Here is a 20977-nt window from a genome sequence, read left to right as displayed (position 1 = left end):
TCTTTAGTCCCAGGAACTCGCAATTACTCTCGAGTTCCCACTATATGACAGAGTCCCGCAAGAACACTGTAATATAGGTTCAGTTCAATCCCACCGCTTGCCACCAGTTAATTATAGAGCTTGTCACGGTAGCTTATGACAAGATATAATGAACACCAAATATCTGGGTTGAACTGAACGAGGCTTAGATATAATAAAATATATTTATTCCTTAAAAAAGGTGAACACAGCAATATAGTACAATTAATAGACAAGAAGGTAACACTTACTTAGTGTTGGGGGATGGAGAAGTATCAGCTAGCAATTCTCCAGCAATCCGGTGACATTCCAGGTGGAATCAGAAGAACAACTAAAATTGGTGAACAATTATCTGTATCCAATCCCTAACGTGGAGACACAGATTAACCCATGCCCCCAAGCTAATTAGCACATGTGTACTGGGACTCTGAGGGTCTAATTTCTGTAGCCCCATAATTAAATCAGGGGCGACGACCAGTCTACCAAATGAAGTATCTGCATTGTTTGTAGGTGTAGACATAACACTTACAAACCACTCCAGTTTGATTCTCCACCTTCAGGTAACAATTAGAGTGGCAGAGTCTGTTTATTAGTACTTGGTCTGTTGATTAGTACTTAGTGTAAACAATCAGGGCAGTTAACTTTTGATCACAGTGCTTAGGCTAATCAGCCGGCTGCCCTTCATGACCTATTAGCATAACAGATGGAGTCTGCATTTTCAGAGCAGATCCAAAATACCATACATATACACTTTAATATCTACACATATTAATAAGTTCCATTCTGGTGGGCTCAGTGGGTCGAAATTTGCCAGTTCTTAATGCCTACAGTGACTCCACACATTGGGCAAATATCAACTCTCTGCGACCTCCAGAATTGGAGATACAAAAATGCACTTTAAAACATTAAAATACAGGATTATAATGAAACATGGGAACAGGGGAACATACATTTTCCTGACATGACAAGGTGTAAGCCACATTCCTGGACCGCAGTCCAGTTAACCCCTTGCCTCCCTGGTGAGGTCAGGGGGTGGCCATATGGGGTGCAACCCCTTTAATACCGGGCCAACCCCCTCTCCCTCTACACCAGGGTTCTAGCCACCTTCCTTCCCCTCCCACAGGGGAGTGGGATACTACCCCTTACTCCACCACGGAGTAGGGGAGCAAAGGATAGACCTTTGGGGCCTCAATCCCTGGGGGTTGAGTCCAGGGACCAGAGGGAGAGAAAAGAGTGTACATGTTGGTATGCTGTATGAAGAATCCAGAGCCCTGACAGCTTGGTTAGGGTAAACCAGCCTCTCTCACGGTAGAGGCAGACTAGCTAAATTCAGGAAGTGCAGTGCCTTAAGTACAAGTCCAGTAGGAACCACCCTGTGCCTCTGACTGGACACAAGGCCTAATTACACTATCTTCCCTGACTCAATGCACTGCTATGAGTAATAATACTCCAGCCAGCCAATAAGAAGCCGCAACGCCATCGGGGGTCCCCCAGTTAGAAAAAAATATCAGTACTCAAAAAGGCGCGGGACTGCTGCTTTAAGTAATCCCAATGTCATACAAAGTCCGCAAGCATCTCTTTAAACTCTCGCTCCTTATCTGCTCCCAGAATTCTATATCTTTGTCATCTGCTAAGAAAGGATCACCAAGTTGTTGGGTAAAGATACTTTTATTAGCCACATAATTCAAGTTAAATCCAAGGGTTTGCATCACTGTTATTTCCAATTCATTTAATCATACCAGGCAGTACTGAGATCCACTGTTTATTCTATGTACAAATTTGCAATAGTTTCTTATAACTGTAACCCATGGACCCCCACTCAATCGCAGACCAGGTCCCCTAAGGTGTTCTGTGGTCTGGCTACATGTCTCGTTGTGGTGCATACCTGCTGGCAACAGGAGGGCCTGAGTCTCCCGCGATGACAAGGGGGGACAACAGGACAGGTTTCTGGGGTGAATGCCGTCGTTCTTCTAATGGTGCAGCGCCTCCATCTGTAGTAGGCCCCAGGGATACGGGGTGGAATCTCTACCGCAGAATCCCCTCCCAGGGATGAGAGATTCCAGTCTCACACAATAGATCTTTATCTATAGCAGCAGCTCTTTATTTCTCTCCCTCTTTGCAGCATACAATCATCAGGTATCACATAGGAACCAGCAGCCAGCTGTACTCCTGTAGGATGTCCCTGCCTCCACTCTGGACCTAGGGCCATCCAGAGTGGGGCTAGCTCTTCCCTTACCCCCTAGGCAGGGTAAGACATATTTGGTCCACCTATAACTCACTATCAGCTCTACTCATCTCCTAGCTAACTAACTCTCTTGAACTCTATACTTAGGCTCTCACTAATCACTGGACTTCACTTAGACTCACTCTAAATAGAAAGTGCACTGCTCTTTATGATTTCAGCAGGCACTGCCCTGTGTCTCTTGATTGGACATAGGGTCAGGTGACCTACCTTCACCAATCAGGGCAAGTGCTTGAAGTGGGGGAAACCCATGTTAACTCCTGGCAACCTGCCCTTACCAGGGATTACTGCACAGGAGGAGGATAGAAAGACAGCCCCTAATCTTACCAGGGCTACATAACATTTAGTAAAGTAACGTGGATTTCCACATTACTTCACCGGTTTTCCTCCACCATTTTCTATTGAATACACTGGTTAGATTACAGTTGGTAATGTTTTCATATTTAGCTCCTACGTTTTGGAACCTTAAACCTGGTATTATCTATATAAGAGATTCCCAACTCCTGTCCTCAAGGATCACTACCAGTGCAGGTTTTAACGTTACCCCCGGCTTGAGCACTGGTGGTTCAGTCAAAATGATTGGGCCACCTGTGCTAATGAGAGGATTGCCTTAAATCCTGCACTGTTAGTGTCCTTGATCCTGGCGTTGGGAACCTCTGATCTATATTATAGGCTAAGACACTGAGAATATACAATTGGACATACACAAACTCAGCAAGCTCAAAACCCAGACACAATATTATATAATACTAGCTGAGAGACCCGGCGTTGCCTGGGATTAAAATTTTGTGCTCCCTCCTCTCACCACTCCCCCTGTCTCTTTCTCCGCTCCCCCTCTCTCCACTCCCCCCCCCCCCCTGTGCATCTCCGGTCTCTTGCCCCCCCCCCCTGCGCAACTCTGGTCTCCCCCCCCTAATAATTGTTTGGTGGGGTGGTGAATCTTGGGAGGGGGGGTGAATCTTGGGGGGGGGGGGGTGGATCTTGGGTGGGTGTGTGGGGGGGGTGAATCTTGGGGGGGGTGAATCTTTGAATCGTAGGTGGGTGGGGGGGTGAATCTTGGGTGGGTGGTTGGGGTGGACCACCCAAGATTCAGGACGGACATTCTGTATGCCGCACTTCCCCCTCACCCCGCCCTGCAGGACATCTGTCACCCTCCTCCAGAAGCCTCTGCAGGTGGATGGGGATCCCCACCACCAGTTCCAGCGCCTTGGCCAGCTCTCCCACCTTCATGTGCTGGCTGCAGCTGGGCACCGTGAATATCTCCCCGCTCTCCCGCAGCAGCACCCGCACCCGGTACTGGCCCTCGCAGCGGCCGGAGGAGCGGGCCTTCAGCAGGTGTGGGGACCAGCCGGGGAACGCCGTGTGAATCGGGGGAACAGCATGGCAACTCCGCAATGACTTCGCGCCAGAACCGCCCAGGCTAGGCCGCACTGTGTACATCCTCCGGGGAGACGCGTCGCTAGGTAACGGGAGCATTGTGCGCACGCGCAATGAGCTGCGGGTGAGGGAGGGTGATGGGGGGGTGGGAGCCGACGGGGAGGTGAGCTGTGGGTGAGGGGGGGTGATGGGGGGAGCCGGCGGGGAGGTGAGCTGGGGGGTGATGGGGGGGGGAGCCGACGGTCCGGGCCACTGGGTGCGTGTGTGGCAGTTGGGTGAGGCCGAGGGGGAAGGTGAGCTGCGAGTAAGGAGAAGAGAGTGGCAGTTGGGTGACGTCATAGAGCCACGCAGGCAAATGAGAGGCGTGCGGGGCGGGGCAGGGATACGGACCAATCTGATTGGCCAGAGGCTGAGTGACAGACCCACGGACCAATCAGATTCACCCCATCTACTATCAACCCCACAAATTTCAATTTTATATATTAAGATATGTATATATATATTTGTGTCAATTGGAGTGCCACTGGGAAAGTGACCAAGTATACTACAATAAACAAAGAAGCCCCAATGCATATCCAATATGACAAATGATTTAGTTCATTTCTATTTGTTTTTTCTATATATACTTCCCTCGCTTATTGCGACAGCAAAAATTATCACTACCTTCATTATTCACATGTATGTACTTGTTGATTAAATAGAAACCCTTAGGCACCGCATACTGTACATGTTGCGTGTTAGGTTTACGGAAGAAAAAGAGTTCCAGGAAAATGTAACGTGTTAGGGTAATAAACCTCCGGCATTCAACTTAAAGTCCATCCATTCAATTATTTTGGTCTGTTCTTTACTTTGCATAATAGAGGTGGATACGTCTTCTTCTTTTTTTTTTTTACCAGCTATAACCTTATTGTGTACGGTTTTCAGCCGGCTTCCAACTACACAATACAGAGACAGCACAATCCGGTCAGTATGAGGAATCCTACAGGATACAATAGATGCTGGCTCTATTTACTCATCCCAGGAGTGTCTGTACGGTACCCGTTGCTCAGTGCTGCACGCTGACGGTTTGATAGGTTCCTGTAATAAGGGAGCAAACAATAGTATATTAGTAGCATTGTTTTATCACTCTACACCTTCTCTTGTATTACATGGCCTTTCTGATACAATAGGAATGACAGTGAGTGCAAGATAAATGTATGGTTGCCAGTGCACCAAATACAGAGCACTGAAACCTCACACTTTTGCTACATGAACTGCTGCCATACAAAGCTGCACATTATTTCAGGAACTCTGCCTGTTCTGACAGGAAATGCTTATTTCACCGACAGGGACAATACTATTTAGGATCGGATTGCTGGTCTCACTCACAAACACACATGAAAACACCAACATCGGTTGTTAGCAAAAAAACATACAATGTATTGGCTACTTAGCTTCAGATAAACACTTCATGGTCTTACTGCAAGCACAATACCACATGTAGACAGCCAGTGGACCCCCATTCTTGTTAGTTGCATCCTTCTGTTCCCGCACGCAATGCCTTCAAGCTTATCTCATGCCACTGGTGAGGGCCCTAGCCCTTACTACCAAGACAAAGCTTACAGTATACTGTATACCATTATCTCAGAGAGAGGGGGGGGGACGCGCTCGCTTAAACATAAACCCATTTAAGTGCCCGCAACCTGATTTACAAAGAGGAAGTATCTTCTGAGCTGATTAAAAAAAGATTTTAACTGTGCTGGAGCAGACAAGAAACTGGAAGTAACTGTCTGAGCTCACAAAATACTGGAGATTTTCAGACAATGTAAGCATAATTACAGCAAAAATAGACATTTTTGTAAAAAGCAAGAAAAGTTAACTCATTATGCGCCTGAAATTAGACAGCTAGGCCATCAGAACCAGGATAAATCTCATTCCCCTTACACTGTCCAACCTGGTTTTTAAATTGTTACATATTTTACCAACATAACCAGGGTTGCCACCTCTCCGTGTTTGACCCGGAGACTCCTTCGGGGCTACGGGTTTAGCCCATCAATCTCTGGGTGGTGGTGTGCTGCTGCAATGGCGGGTGGCATCGTGCTGCGGCGGCCGCGTCTCAGGCATTCTCCGGTTTTCTTCTGCAATTCCCCCTCCAACTGCAGTGAACATGGCTGCGCGTTGCCACGGCAATGGGACGCTACGTTATGTCATGACGCAAAGCGGCGTCACGTTCCCATGACAATGTGGCATCATATGATGCTGCGCAGCCATGTTCACTGCAGTTGGAGGGGGAGTTGCAGCAGGATGCCGGGAGACGCAGCCGAGCACGCCTCCAAGCAAGAGATTTTTTATTCTTTCTCCGGGTTGGTCATCAGTTGAAGATAGCAACCCTGAACATAACCTACTGTACATATGCAATGCACTAGTAGCCACAGGCATCTCAGGGGTTAAATAATTTACTTCCATGGGGTTTTGTAAGGAATCCTATTACACAGCCCTAGGGTAGGAAACTGATCTCTCCTCCCCCTCCCCCCAAACACACACTGTTGAATCCCTGACCTGATGGAGTCAGCCCTTATTTGTATCGCTAGCATTATTTCCCTCAGATGAGCGGCGTATTGCAACCCGTCTGCATATAAATAATTCTTAGTGAATATGGCAGCCATTCCACGTAGTATCGCTGCGATCCTGTTGACCTCGGAGAGATCACTCGTACACAAATATGACAAGCAACAAGGCCGTGGCTTTATGAACGTATATAAACAAACCACATGATCCTGACAGGCTGCCGCCCTGATCTAAAGTCGCAAGCTCACAGTCATTCACCTAAACCAGGGGAGGCCAACTCCTCAAGGGCCCCCAACAGGTCAGGTTTTCAGGGTAGCCCTGCTTCAGTTTCATTTAATTACCCCACCTGGGCGGAAGGGAAGGAGTGGTCCCGCATGGGAGGGCAGAATTACTACCAATGCTGAGGGTGCTGCCAGGGGATTGATCCCTGCTGCCAACTGAATGGGAACTGGGACCTCCCCTCAGTCACGTGGTCCCCACCTTAATGTGGGGGCCCGCATGATCAATAACACAAAATTGTAACGCAGCTATATCGACTTTTAGTGAATGTCGCCCAGTGAGAGATACAGTATCTCCAAGGTGCAGATCTGGTGCAAATCAGGTTCAATAAACAGCCCTACATTTAAAGGATCATTCCAGGCTGAATTATATGTATATGTAGCGGGGTACCCCTGGCTACTATTCTACCCAATGGGCTGGCAGTAAAGCCTGGTACTATCAGGTTGGCAGTAGTTGGTATGGGGTTTTCCCCTTCACCTTTGGTACTGCACTTGAGTGACAGCAGAGGGTGGCACATCCTGTTGTAGCTGGGACAATGGGGTGCCCGCCTTCTGGCTGTACTTAAGGGCAGGACCGCCCTAAATTTGGAGGTTTTTCCTTCCCACTGAGGAAGGCAGGTCACACGACTGGGAGCCTGAGATTGGGGCCTTCCCATGTGCTCTTCCCTGCGGGGAGGAGTGAGTGGGATTATACTGTACCTGTGGGTATAAAGCCAAAACCCATTGCTGCTCAGCCGATACTGAGTATTACTTTAGTGTCGGGTTCTAGGGATGTAATTGTTCAGGTCTTGGACACATTCAAAGGCCCTTTGCCCTCGACCAGTACGCCTGGTCTTCAGGACTCTTGCCACTCTACTGACCAGGGAACCCTGTTTGCCCGATTGTCTGAGGGTGGGTTACCGCCTGGAGAAGCTGATAGAGCCGCAAGAGAACATTACTCCAAAAAAAAGAGCTTGCCTCTGCAGACTGGAAGGACTGGTCTTACGGGAATATGATGCTGACGGATGACAATGTTATCGCTGATCACAATGTTATTGCTGATCACAATGTTATTCCTGATGACAATGTTATTGCTGATCACAATGTTATTGCTGATAACAATGTTATTCCTGATCACAATGTTATTCCTGATTACAATGTTATTGCTGATGATGTAGATATTTGCAGTGTAAATAGTGGGGTCAGTCATTATGCAATGTCTGTTACGTCCGATATTTCCACATCCACTGCCACTACCTTACATACAGAGTTGGCTGTAACAATGTCTGCTAGTCCATATCCATGGTGGCAGTTTGGGTTTCAGGGATATGTACCCTTTATGGACCGCATGAGGTTCTTACTCAAAACCGAGGATATAGAGCATGGTTGGTGAGCTGTAGGAGTGTTTAGTCCTGATGCAGCTGCACAAGAAACGAGAAGAGTAGAAGCAGACATTCTAGCAGGTCTTATAAAGCCTACAGGTAATGTTGCTGCCACTTATGTACCTCCGATGCAAGAGCCCTTGTACTGGGGATTGCCAGGTAGTGCTAAGGGTCGTCGGCTCCCCAAGATAAGTCGAGCTGAGCGGCATATATTCCAGAAATACCGGAGCTCTCATGGGTTTGAGTATCCATACGTCCCTGAGCCGATAATGAGAGTGTGACAGGGTAAATAACAGCCACCAGTTATATGCCTGGAAAACCTATGTCTAGTCTGCAGTGCAGCACTGACTAGGTTAACTTCAGCTGGGAACCTCAGGACAATTAGCTGGATCCCAGCTGCCTAATCAAGGTGTGTTAAAACCCAGGCTGTACACAAATGGGTTGGCTGTTGATGAGAGAGGAGTAAGCTGCTGCTAAAGAGATTTCCTGATACAAGGTCTGATAAACAAAGTAACTGAATTGTGAACTGTCTGTGCCCTGCATAGACAAGGGCAACTGCCATATACACTGTCTGCTAAAGTGAAACTATTTTTGTCTGTCTGCTGAAGCAAGCCATTTTCCTTTTGTTGCTGATAAGAAAGTTATTTTTGTTTTGTGTGTTGTATATATTACAAGGCTAAATAAATAAGCCTTGTCAAGAAACCCGCGTGTGTAGTTGCATATACCCTGCAACATATGGCGTCAAGAATTGGGAAGGTTTTTTTCAAAAGGCTCCTGCAGTTAAAGGGCCACACACACACACACAAGAATGGAAGAATTTTTTAAAGAGTTTTTGTGCTTCGCAGGCCCGGCTGCAAGCAGAGAGAGATGAAAGACTTTGGCAGCAGCAAACCCAGCTCGTAGCCCAGCAGCAGGCAGCACAGGAGGAGCGAATGGCCAAGCTGCTGACCCAATTCCAGGGGTCTGCCAGTACAGAACTTGCAAGCAAACCCCCGATACTCCTGAGGAAAATGGCTCCGAACGAGGATCCAGAGGTTTTTTTACTGACTTTTGAAAGAGTTGCCGAAGCTCAGGGCTGGGCTACAGATCGCTGGGCAACTGCTTTGGCCCCGCTCCTCATAGGAGAAGCCCAGGCCTCATATCAGGGTCTCCCAGCAGATCAGGCAATGGACTACCGACAAGTAAAAGCCGCCATACTGGATCGCTTAGGTCTGACCCCAGAGGCCTACCGAGAGCAGTTCCGGAACATGAAGTACACCGCTAAGATGAGACCCCGGGTCCTCGCACAGCGGTTATTGGACTTGTGTACGCGCTGGATACAACCCGAGGAGTGCACTAAGGAGGCAATTCTTGAGCAGGTGGTTTTGGAACAATTTCTACAAATAATACCCCCTTCCGCACGCTCGTGGGTAAAACGCTACGCTGCTAAAACCCTAGCTTTGGCGGTCCGACTCGTGGAGAACTTCCTTGGGGCTGAGCAGCAGGCCAGTGTCCTGGACCCGACTCCACCGGCACTTGCGGACGCCCAAAGAGGAAGGTCAGATCAATGGGGAACCTACCGCCCGTCACGGAACCGCCAAGTCCAACGGAAGGAGCAGTCGTTCCAGCAAGGACGGAGTCCAAATGCTGGTCCCCGCAGAGACCCTCATCTCCTTCCGGATGTCGGCTCGTCACAAAGTGAGAGGAACTTCCGAGGACGTCGCCCACAGGACCCACCAGATGCCTGGTCTCCAGTAACCGGTCCAGCGGAGCGCTATCCACAGCCCCCTCCTGCGAGGGAACCTTCTCCATGTTCCGCCTGCGGAGAACAAGGCCACCGGTATGTGGACTGTCCACTGATGGATGGTTCATTCAGCAGAACCGTCGCCTCGGCTTTTACTGGGGAAAATTACAAGCCCTGGCTACTTCCAGCCCTGATTGGGGGAAAAACCGTCCAGGCCCTTGTAGATTCGGGCTCTGGGAAAACTCTGGTGCTCCAGGAACTGTTACCGCCCAACGTGTGTTCTTTTGACTCCCCATGGAGCATAGAATGTATACACGGCGATGTAAAACGCTATCCGACAGCCAAAATCCGGCTACAGGTAAAAGGTCAGGAGACTTACCTCGAAGTAGGAGTCGCTCCTTGGCTCCCTGCCCCCGTTGTGCTCGGTCGGGACTGGCCTTTCTTTTCGGACCTAATGGCCCCAGTCTTTCACGAGGAGCCTCCTTCTAGGGCTCAGGAGAACCCTGGCAAACTGTTCCCCTTCTCGGCAGACCTTTTTCCCAGTAGACACCGAGTTCAAAAGACTCGGAAGCAAAGACGCTTGGACAAACAGGACTGGTTGCAGAAATCTGGGTCTCAAAGTGACCATTCTAGTAGTCAGAGGTCACAAGTGATGGCTGGGGATGGCCAAAAAGAGGGGGATATGGGCCCTGGAGATTTACCAGACCTATACCTCCCTGACTTTCACCAGAAGCAAAGGGAAGACCCAGTCCTTGCTAGACAGTATGACAAGGTGGTGAAAATTGATGAACAGATTTTAGATGCACAGGGGGTGATAGTATTCCCCCATTTTGAGCTATCAAAGGATATCCTATATAGGGTGAATAGGCAGACACAAACAGGGGAGGTCACCAGACAGATATTGGTTCCCAAGGCGTTTGTTAAATCTGTGTTCACTCTAGCCCATACTGTCCCTTGGGGTGGTCACCTGGGCAGGGATAAAACATTGGACCGTATTTCATCCCGATTCTATTGGCCAGGGATGCATAGTGATATTGCTAAGCTATGTGCAGCATGTCCAGAGTGCCAGCTAACTAGTCCAAAAGGACAAAAACCAGCCCCTTTGGTTCCTCTACCCTTGGTGTCAGTACCCTTTGAGAGGATTGGGGTAGACTTGGTAGGACCTCTAGAACCTTCTGCGAAAGGACACAGGTTTATCCTTGTAATAGTTGATTATGCAACAAGATATCCTGAGGCGTTCCCCCTGAGAACAGCAACGGCGAAGCAAGTAGCCAACAAGTTGTTGGAACTGTTCTCACGGGTTGGACTTCCCCAGGTTATGTTGACAGACCAAGGTACAAATTTCATGGCTAAACTGATGCAGGATGTCTTAAAGTTACTAGAGGTCAAGTCTGTTCGGACATCGGTCTACCATCCACAGACTGATGGATTGGTGGAAAGATTCAACCGAACTCTAAAAGGGATGCTGAGGAAATTTGTAGATTCAGAGAAGAGAGCCTGGGGTGAACGTCTCCCTTTTCTGCTGTTTGCAGTGCGGGAAGTTCCCCAGGCCTCCACGGGATTCTCTCCATTTGAATTGCTCTATGGCCGCCAACCCCGGGGTATCCTAGACCTCCTAAAAGAGTCCTGGGAGGAACAGCAGTCCCCTTCTAAGAATACCCTGCAATATGTACTAGACCTTAGGAAGCGCCTAGATGTGGTCAGCCATTTTGCCAGGGAGAATCTTAGATCAGCCCAGGACAGTCAGGAGAGACATTACAATCAGAATGCTCGCATGAGAGTATTTAACCAAGGAGACCAGGTGATATTATTGTTACCCAGTTGCGAGAGTAAACTCCTGGCCAAATGGCAGGGCCCATTCGAAGTACTCTGCCGTACGGGTGATGTGGATTACGAGATCAATCAACCAAGGTCCATGAAGGGTAAACAAATTTACCATGTGAACTTGCTGAAACCCTGGAAGATGCAGCGGTCTCTATTCATCCACCCGGTGGAGGAGGAAACGGACTTCGGTCCTCAGCCTCCACGGGAGAACATCGTGAGTGACGATAAAATCCCAATGGGTAAACAGTTGTCCTCTGAACAACAAGGGGACTTGTTAGCAATAATTACACAATTCCAGGATGTTTTTTCTGACTTACCAGGACAAACTAACTTAATTTCCCATGCAATCGAGACAGCACCTGGGGTAAAAGTACGTTCCCGTCCTTATAGGTTGCCTGAAAGTCGTAGGGCTCTGGTAGAGAAGGAGGTACAAGAAATGTTATACTTAGGAGTGATTGAGGAATCATGCAGTGAGTGGTGTAGTCCAATAATTATGGTCCCTAAACCCGATGGGAAGGTAAGATTTTGTGTGGACCTCCGAAAGGTCAATGCGGTATCCAAGTTTGACGCATATCCGATGCCAAGGGTGGACGAATTAATTGACGCCCTTGGTAACGCGGAATATATATCCACGTTGGACTTGACAAAAGGATACTGGCAAATACCCTTAGAGGAAAAATCCAAATGCAAAACAGCCTTTGCCACTCCCATGGGTTTATACCAGTTTGTGACAATGCCATTTGGACTGCATGGAGCCCCAGTCACATTTACCTAAAATCTGGGGGTAACTGGAGCGAGAGTCAAAGAGGCTGGGTGACAAATGCGACGCTAGAGTTTTAGCTTTGCGATAAGTAAATCTCGGTCCACATTGAACAATTTTAGAGATATCTTTGTCCAATGACAAAGTCTGCCAATGTTTATTGACTATGTCACAAATAGACTGTGATTGTCTATTGTACGTCGTCACAAATAGAGGACACATGAAATTATCATAGGAGAAAGAATTCAATTTAGTTGCATTATGCCAAGGTTTCTTTTTTCTAAGGAGAGTAGTTCTATCAAGAGATTCCGCGTGATCAAAAGCTATTTGAATGGCCTAATTGGTTTAACCCCTGGCCTTAAACCTGGCTGACATTTCTTTGGACTGATGAAGAAAAGTATCATTGTCAGAACATAATCTTTTGAGTCTAATAAATTGAGCCTTAGGTATATTTTTAACAAGTGAACGTGGATGGCAACTTTGGGCACAAAGTAGAGAATTCTTGGAATTTGGCTTCCTAAAGATAGCGGTTTGAATGGTCATGACATTGTCTATATACAGGAGTAGATCTAAATAATTGATGTGATGAATATTATGTTCAAAAGTGAATCTAATATTTAAATTATTAACATTGAGTGTATTGATGAAAGAAACAAGTGAAGATTCGTCACCCTCCCATATCATTATAAGATCGTCAATATATCTCTTAAAGAATATAATATTGGTGCAAAATAAATTATGAATCTGATAAATAAATTGTGCTTCCCATAAACCCATAAACAAATTAGCGTATGAAGGTGCAAAACTCGTCCCCATTGCAGTGCCTAATAATTGTAAATAAAATCGTGAATCAAACATAAAATAATTGTGTGTTAATAAAAAGGTGATAGATTCTAAAAGAAAAGCACCGTGAGTGACAGACAAATCTGATAAATCCAAAAAGTGACGTATAGCTGAAAGTCCATGTGCGTGCTGTATAATAGAGTACAGGGAGACCACATCTAATGTGACCCACCTGTACTCCTTTTTCCAAACCACATCCTGTAGAGCGACAATGAGTTCCGCCGTATCCTTAATATATAAGGATAGACGGAAAACCAGAGGTTGCAAGAAACTGTCCACATACCGCGATAAACCATCTCCCAAAGATCCAATGCTCGCAACTATAGGGAGACATGGACGGTCAACCAGCGATTTATGGATCTTTGGGAGATGGTGGAATACCGGAATCACGGGATGTGGACAGTACAAAAAGTCACATTCTTTATTATCAATTACACATAGAATTTTTCCCAATTGAATGAGGTCAGTAAGTTCCTCAAGAAATTTAGATGTAGGGTCACCGCTAAGAAGTTGATAATTAGTTACATCGCTCAATTGCCTCAGTGCCTCACGTCTATATTGCTCAGTAGAAAGTACCACAAGGGCACCACCCTTATCTACATTTCTAATGACAATATCATGATTTTTCTTCAAACAGTCAAGTTGTGTAATCTCAGTATAAGACAAGTTATTTGAATGTATATGGGATTGCGAGAAACCTTGGGCTAACAATCTTAAGTCACATTCTACCAATCTTTCGAAGGTGGTAATAAAAGGGCCTCTGTTATAATTAGGACAGAATATCGACTTTCTTTTAAAGCCTGATTCCTGATGACTAAAAAATGGCTGAGAGAACGTATTGATAGGTTCCCCTTGTTGTTCCAATAATGAATTCAAATCGGAAATTGCACAACATTCCTGAAAATTGAAGTTATTAGTCAATACATCAACATCAGTAACAGGTGGAACATCAAAAAGAGGATGAGCATTAGAAACAGAGTCAGGGTTTGATTGATCAGTCCTGGATTGATTGATATTAGGTCCTAAACCCTCCAAACGACCCCTAGAGGAACATAACTTCTTCAATGTTAACTTCCGTGTAAATTTTTGGAGGTCAATAACCGTCTGGAAAAGATGGAAGTCCTGAACTGGAGCAAATCCCAAACCTCTGTTTAATAATGTTAACTGCTCAAAAGAAAGTTCCACTCCCGAAAGATTGATAACGTTACTATTAGCCCCATTTACGTGTATTTCTTCCTCTTTGTTCTCCCTCGGCCTCCCCCGTTTCCTCTTTGATCTTCTTGTGCTCCGTAGTTTTTTGACCCTGTTGGTAGAGAAGAAGAAGACGGCTGGTTCGATGAATTGGAGGGTCTGATATTAACCAGTGAAATGGAAGATCTACTATCACTCCTAGACCTTCCCTGATTATCAGTAATATGATCTGATGGACCTTCAAAAGATACTGAATGGGATCTGGATTCGTAGTTCGAATTATCTGAATCAAAGCTAGATGTCTCTGTTTGTCTATTTTTTAGGATGGATTTACCAGATGTTTTCTTGTGCCATTTCTTAGAAGAACCCTTTGGTTTACTGGAACCAAAGCCCTCTCTGACCATCTGTGGTTTTTGCCAACAATAAACTTGACCTTTGATGTAGTCTGTCTTGTCTCTCTCAAATTTATTGTGCTTTTTATCACTGATAATGTCCTCTATAGACTCTATGTTAGATAATAGAGTTTTATAATTTTTGGCAAATTGTTCCATTTTGGCAAAAGGTTGTAATTTGGCCCTTAAAATGTTAATATCAGACATAATGACCGCCTTTTCTGTTAATTTTTCCAGACGAAGCTCCGCCTGGAGAGAAACGCGTAGGGCGTGGGCACCGTGGCGTGGTGACGTCACACCACGTTGAGCAACTGATCCCGAGCAGGAAGCAGCTAGGAGGAGTGTATCGGCAGCTTTGGCAATTCTGTGTCCCAGTATGAGCAGAGCACAAGAGGCACATAGCTAAGTATCATGCACAATGTTATTTTAGTACTGCTAACAACCATCTGACACTAGCCTCAGGGACTCCCAGTAAATATTGACAGCGATGTTGGAGCTGTGTTGTTTGGAAGCAAGCAACGTTCATATGACAGTTTAGATACAGGGAATCCCCCATTCACTCGGCAATTCAGCCTATATCACTGATTATAGAGATATTGATTCTCTGTTCTACTGTTACTTCATTACTACTGTCACTAGTCACAGGGACTCCCAGTACTTGTTGAGAGCGATGTTGGAGCTCTGCCACTTGCAAGCAAGTGGCGTTCATATGATAGCCTTATATTGAGGGAGTCCCATAATGAAATGGCAACTCAATGTTAACGCTTCTGCTTGCTCTCATGGTCTGCAGTAACACACAGTGTCTTACACAATTTGTGTTTGTTGTCATTCCTCCTTGCTGTTATATATATGAATACAATTTGCTAACTGGTTTGAACCTGTCATTACCATAATTAGGCAGGAGGTACATCCAGCGATTAACGCTTACAGTTCAGGCAGCTAGTGATCTTGTGTAATATAAGATTAGCCTTGTTTGGGTCCAAACCATCTGCTCAACGTGTTTTAATATTTTATTCACTTTTTATTTTTCACTTTTCACCTTGGTTTTCACTATAGCATGTTAGAAAATTAAAAATGTTTATTGTGATGTGCACCCCAAATGTACTTCTGTGAATGGTCATGTGACTTTATCATGCGATCATTCAAACGTTAAAAACATTCGTTTACCTTGCAGTAAGACTGCAGCTTTTTGGAGCCTTTATATTTGTTTGTCCAATAACTTCAGGCAGTCTAAGCAAATTCTACAGTTTTTATTCATCTAAAGCCAACAAATGCGGTATATTAGGAGGTATATATTATATTATATATTTGGTATAGAAATAGTGGCTCAATGAGTAAAGACACTAGTGCTGGGACACCAGGTGGAACCTGGTTCAATTCCTCGTGTCGGCTCCTTGTGGCCTTGGGCAAGTCACTTTATCTCCCTGTGCCTCAGGCACCAAAAACATAGATTGTAAGCTCCACGGGGTGGGGATTGTGTCTGCAAAATTTCTCTGTAAAGCGCTACGTAAAACTAGCAGCGCTATACAAGAACAAACAATTATTATTATTGCTGCCACTCACCAACAATGTCTGAAGCGATGGCATATGGACAGATTTTCTGTGATTGTAAGGAGGCATTTTTCTGATGCGCCGGGTTCTGCACCAAGCAGAGAAATTCCGTGTCCCATGATGAATTAGGCTGCAGTGAGAGTTGGATTGTGCTGCCATTTGCATAGGGCTGGTACCCAAGATCAGGGTCTCTGTGCTTCCAGCTGAAGGAGAGCATTGATTGGGTTTTTGAGACAGAACAATGAAGAGTAAAATTGCACCAGTCGGTAGGGTTCCCCTCCAATTCCATCTTTATGTCTGGGGTAGGAACAGGCTCTGCGTTTAGAAACAAAGTCAGTGTTATTTAGTTTAATTTTTTACTTTTATAGAAGAAAAATCTGGCATGCTGCATATAAGTTTATTGGCTGAACATTTTAATAAGCTTTAGGGAGATACGTTTTATCGTCAACACTTGATTAAAGGTAAGTTCTGAAAACCCGTCAAAGATCAATGTTCAATTTTAAAGGTTTTATATGTAAAAGAAGCTTATTACCCAAGACACCTTTACCCAGATTACAGTCCTCTTTCCCAAAGACACAAATTCATTGCAGTTTTATAATTTTATTTAGTTTTCTTTCCTGTTTAAGTTGAAGTATGAAGTAGAGAAATTTGGTATTTAACATCTAATGAAAGACTTTTAGAATCGTTACGCTGCAGCCTAAAGGCCAGTTTGGGCTCGGCAGGTCAGTCTAATACCTTAATGACCGCTGCTCCACGTGTACAATTGCAACAGAGTACAGGGAAGCTTCACTTTCCCAGGCTCCTGAGGATACATCGGATCTTCCAAAGTGAAATGATAAAACCTAGCACACAAATTCCCTTATGCTGCAGGATTTCACCGCTGCGTTTTTACACACTGGTAACTTCTTGCAATAATATGTTTTAAATGAGCCAGTGTCACTCACAGAATGATTCACTAATAGCATATTAGTGTTACTGCTTTTTGATTCCATTTGGTGCAGCAAGAGCCACCGCACTTATGTAAATGACCCTAAATGCATCACCCAGCATTGCCTCCCTTATGTTATTTATGTCTTGTCAATTACACTACTGGACAGTTATCTACTGTATGTAAACCATGTATTGCCATTAGCACTGTGCAGCTATGCTGAATAAGTATGTAGCCCTGTTTCCTACTGAATACAGTGTAACTACCAATGCTGTGTAACCTGTTGGCTCGCAGGGCCTGAGCCTCTGCCACGGAGAGCCTTAGGCAATGTATATGTATGGATTATATCTTATCAGATGCAGCGCCTCCACCTGCGATGGCTCCCAGCAGAGCGGGAGTTGTGCCTCGCAGGACAATAACACAATACTACTCACACAGCATGTAAAAGAAACAGTAGCTTTACTATCGGTAACTATAACCATGCATATATGTATCATAACCCATCAGCATTTCTCCCTGAGGAGACACATTAGTTAACGTGTCTCACAGGACGCAACCTTCCACCGTGCTCCCACCCAGTGTCCAACACCCCGTAACACGAACCCCAAAGAAAAGTGTGTAGGTGTGTGACTGCGCAGCCACTAATATGAGCAATGTTATAGTTGGTGCACTTTATGAATGTTACCTGGGGCCCGCAAACAGACTTCACTAAGGATCCGACGACGCGGAGCTGCCTGTGATACCTTCCGGGGCGATCCCACCCGGATGGCTGAGGATATGCCTGAAGAGGTCTGGTCCCAAACCTCTGGGATGGTGCTGTGACAGTCTCTGTGTCGTTAGCAGCTTCACTCACTAATGTGACAGGTTCCTATTCTAGGGCTTGTCTAACTCTGACTGACTGGGACTCAGGGCCTGGGGATATACGGGCCTAGTGTAGAGGCTACTTGCCTCTCTACACACTGAGCTCCTTCCTCGTCTCCCTCCCGATCTTCTCTGATCAGCGTGCTCCCCTGCGCAACCTCCTAACCTCTTCCTGCTAAGCTCCTGTCTCCCTATTGGCTCCCTGGCATCACCGGGTCTGACTGAGGCTCATGGGACTTGTAGTCTCCGATGCTATGCCCCCTCTGGTTGGTCCGTGCTTTGCGCACTACCGCAGCCACTCTCTGCTGACGCCGTCAACTCCGAGACTCGCTGCGCATGCACGAGTACCAAAATGGCGGCGCACTGAATGCTCGGGCCGCCGCGGAGCCTCCGGTGCACCAGAGCGCTCCCTGCAACCTTCCCTTACTCTCCCTATTGCAGCGGAGATAAGGGTGAACCTGGGGGACCTGGCAACAAGTAGGATAGAAGAAAAAAACTGAGAGCACAGCAAAAAGGTTGGGAACTGGAGGCCAATGAAAAAATAACAATAAACTTTATTGAAGCATGTCCTAATTAAAAAGAGAAACCTCTAACGCGTTTCTCGCCAGGGGCGCTTTATCAAAGAGTAGTTTCAATGTTTTTTTCTTCTATCCTGCTTGCTTACCTGTGGATGCACGCTGCTGTATACCGGATGTCTTCAACTCACCTGAGAATGAATTTGTGAGTACCCCATTCATTGAACTGTTTGCTGCTACATTGTTCATCACTAGGGGATTTGTCCGGTATTTCGGGGGTCTGCTGGTTCCCGTCGGGGACATCATGATCGCCGTGGTCAGCCTACCCCTGTTCTATGTGATTGCCTTAGTGGCATTAATCATTACAGCTACAGCTTGCTTGGTGTTTAGAGTTCTGGACTCCGGTATGGATAGGGTTAATATCGTTGCCTCTGCGTGATGCACCCGTGTCCATTAGGCTAGTAGCACCGAACATTGAGGTTCATTCCTCTATCTGCTACTATGCTGAATTAGTATACTATAACTACAAGATGGTAACTATGAGGAATAATCCTATCAAACCTTTATCATAACATTGTGTTTCATTTTTTTAAAGTAAATGGTGAACTTATTATGTGCAGTAAATACAAATACCACTTGTGAGTGCATTCACATTCACGTCTCAGGTCTGCAACCCTGCTTTGCACCAGTATCTCTTAGCATACACTGCTTCCACTGCAGCAAGGGATTCTGGGAAATGACATGCAAATGAGCACACACATGCAGAACAAACAGATTTAAAAAATAGCTGCTGACTTCTTCTCAAATACTAGTAAGAGATGGGTGAAGATACTTCGCAGTGATACAATCATGCAGGAAACATGGTTTAGTTATGCTATAGCGCTGGTCCGCTAACCAATGCTGCTGCTGGGAAATAAGGGCCAGCCACAATCACTGCTAGAGCTGAGTTTTCAGAGCTCCGTCCACCATAGTCTTAAGGTCGGATACAAATCACCACGTTGTCTTCTTGCAAACACACAGTGATCTTGTGTTAGAGCAGGGGTGGGCAACTCCAGTCCTTCGAGATCCCCCCCCCCCAACAGGTCAGGTTTTTGGGATATCCCAGCTTCAACAAAGGTGGCTCAATTATGTCTTTGACTGAGCCCCTGATTGAGCCCCCTGTGCTGAAGCTGGGATATCCTGAAAACCTGTCCTGTTGGGGGGTCCTGAGGACTGGAGCTGAGCGCCCCTGTTTAGAGTGTAAGAAAACATGCATCAAATGGGTGTGCACCGCTATCCAACGTCTCCTACAATCCAAACATGAACATACTAACAGGCTGAGGTGTAACTTATTGTGCAAGAATTCTATTGGTATCAGTTAGAATCTTTCTAGATGTTTTATTGCACTAACATCAAAACAACGGGCTATGTAGAAGTTTTATGCAAGACTGCAAACAGTCTATTCCTCATTTTTCTCCCCCACCAATGACTACCATAAGATTTTGTATCTTATTGTGAGTACGTACCTGTAGCCCCGGTCCCCTGCGGCTCCCAGAGACCCCCCTCCTTGCGCGCCGAGCGGTCGCGGGTGCCGCCGGAGGCAGCGAGGGACCCGCCGGCACACGGCAAAGGTGGGGGCCGGAGCAGGGAGCGTTCCGAGCCTCAGGAGGCTCGGCGGCGCACCCGGCTAGCGGGGGCCGCAATGATGGTTTGCGCGTGCGTGTGCAGTGGTCGCGCATGCGCAGTGAAGTGCGGGAGTTGTGGCGGCCATTAGGAAGTCGCGCATGCGCAGAGGAATCGTGCACGCGGCCCCAATGTTATAGAGGCCTCCACGGGACTACAAGTCCCATGAGGTCAAGTTAGGCCTGCACCAGGTGCCTCATAGTGGCCAATGAGAGGCCAGGATTCCAGGGAGGAGAGATAGATACTTTTCGCGGGGTTTGCAGAACGGCAGTTGGAGCTGGGAGCAGGAAGGGGGAGGAAGGGTGTAAGGAGCAAGTGGCTCTTACACTAGGTCAGGTCACCCCCAGGCCCCAGGTAGGCCCCACTCCCCACTAGGTTAGTGGGTAAGGCCCTAAGGTAGGGACCCTGCCCTTAGGTGTGGGTAGTCTTGTCAGGGACACAGCTGCAGTGCTGTGTGCTCTGACAAGGAGAGGCTGAATTAGCAAGAGGCAGGTGTTATGCCGGTGCTGCCCGCAGACCAGACCCGTCCCGTCCCCTGAGCTGAAGAGGGAAGTGGTAATACACGCACCCGCAGCAAAGGTAGCATGTCCGGAGTGTGGTATGAAGCGTTGCCAGACCAGGTGTAGTAAGGTAGACAATACTTGCCGGTACCGGTTGTAGAGATAGAGTGATGAATGCCTTGCCGAGGTCAGGGAGTGGAGAGTGGAGATAGGTCGTTGTCCAAGCCGTGTTCAAGGGGTTACCAGAGTGAGCGTTGTCCAAGGAGTGCCGAGATCGAGAGCCAGAGGGGGTAGTCGTACAAGCCGCGTCAGAACCTGTGAAACCACTGAGAGAATCCAGAAGTACTTCCATACAGAGACTATGTCGAGCAAAGACTGAGAGCATAGAGGAGCTAGATAAAGCA

General features: G+C 46.7%; 1 protein-coding gene across 2 annotated transcripts in view; it reads right to left on the bottom strand.

Annotated features, from left to right (window-relative positions):
* Positions 1-1525: 1525 nt before the first annotated feature.
* LOC142498960 (SLAM family member 5-like) overlaps positions 1526-20977 on the bottom strand; it is a 32699-nt gene continuing 13247 nt past the window's right edge. Inside the window, exons 3-4 of one of the 2 annotated variants that reach the window (XM_075607649.1) lie at positions 16120-16422; positions 1526-4714 (exon numbers count right to left, since the gene is read on the bottom strand). In XM_075607649.1, the coding sequence (XP_075463764.1) occupies positions 4683-4714; positions 16120-16422 (335 nt within the window). In that variant the 3' untranslated portion in view covers positions 1526-4682. The remainder of the gene's footprint in view (positions 4715-16119; positions 16423-20977) is intronic. The other variant, XM_075607648.1, reaches the window with a different exon arrangement.

The sequence above is a fragment of the Ascaphus truei genome, chromosome 7, assembly GCF_040206685.1.
Source record: "Ascaphus truei isolate aAscTru1 chromosome 7, aAscTru1.hap1, whole genome shotgun sequence".
Classification (NCBI taxonomy): Eukaryota; Metazoa; Chordata; class Amphibia; order Anura; family Ascaphidae; genus Ascaphus; species Ascaphus truei.
The sequence above is the reverse complement of the archived record's forward strand: the minus strand, read 5'-3'. Positions and strand labels throughout refer to the sequence as shown.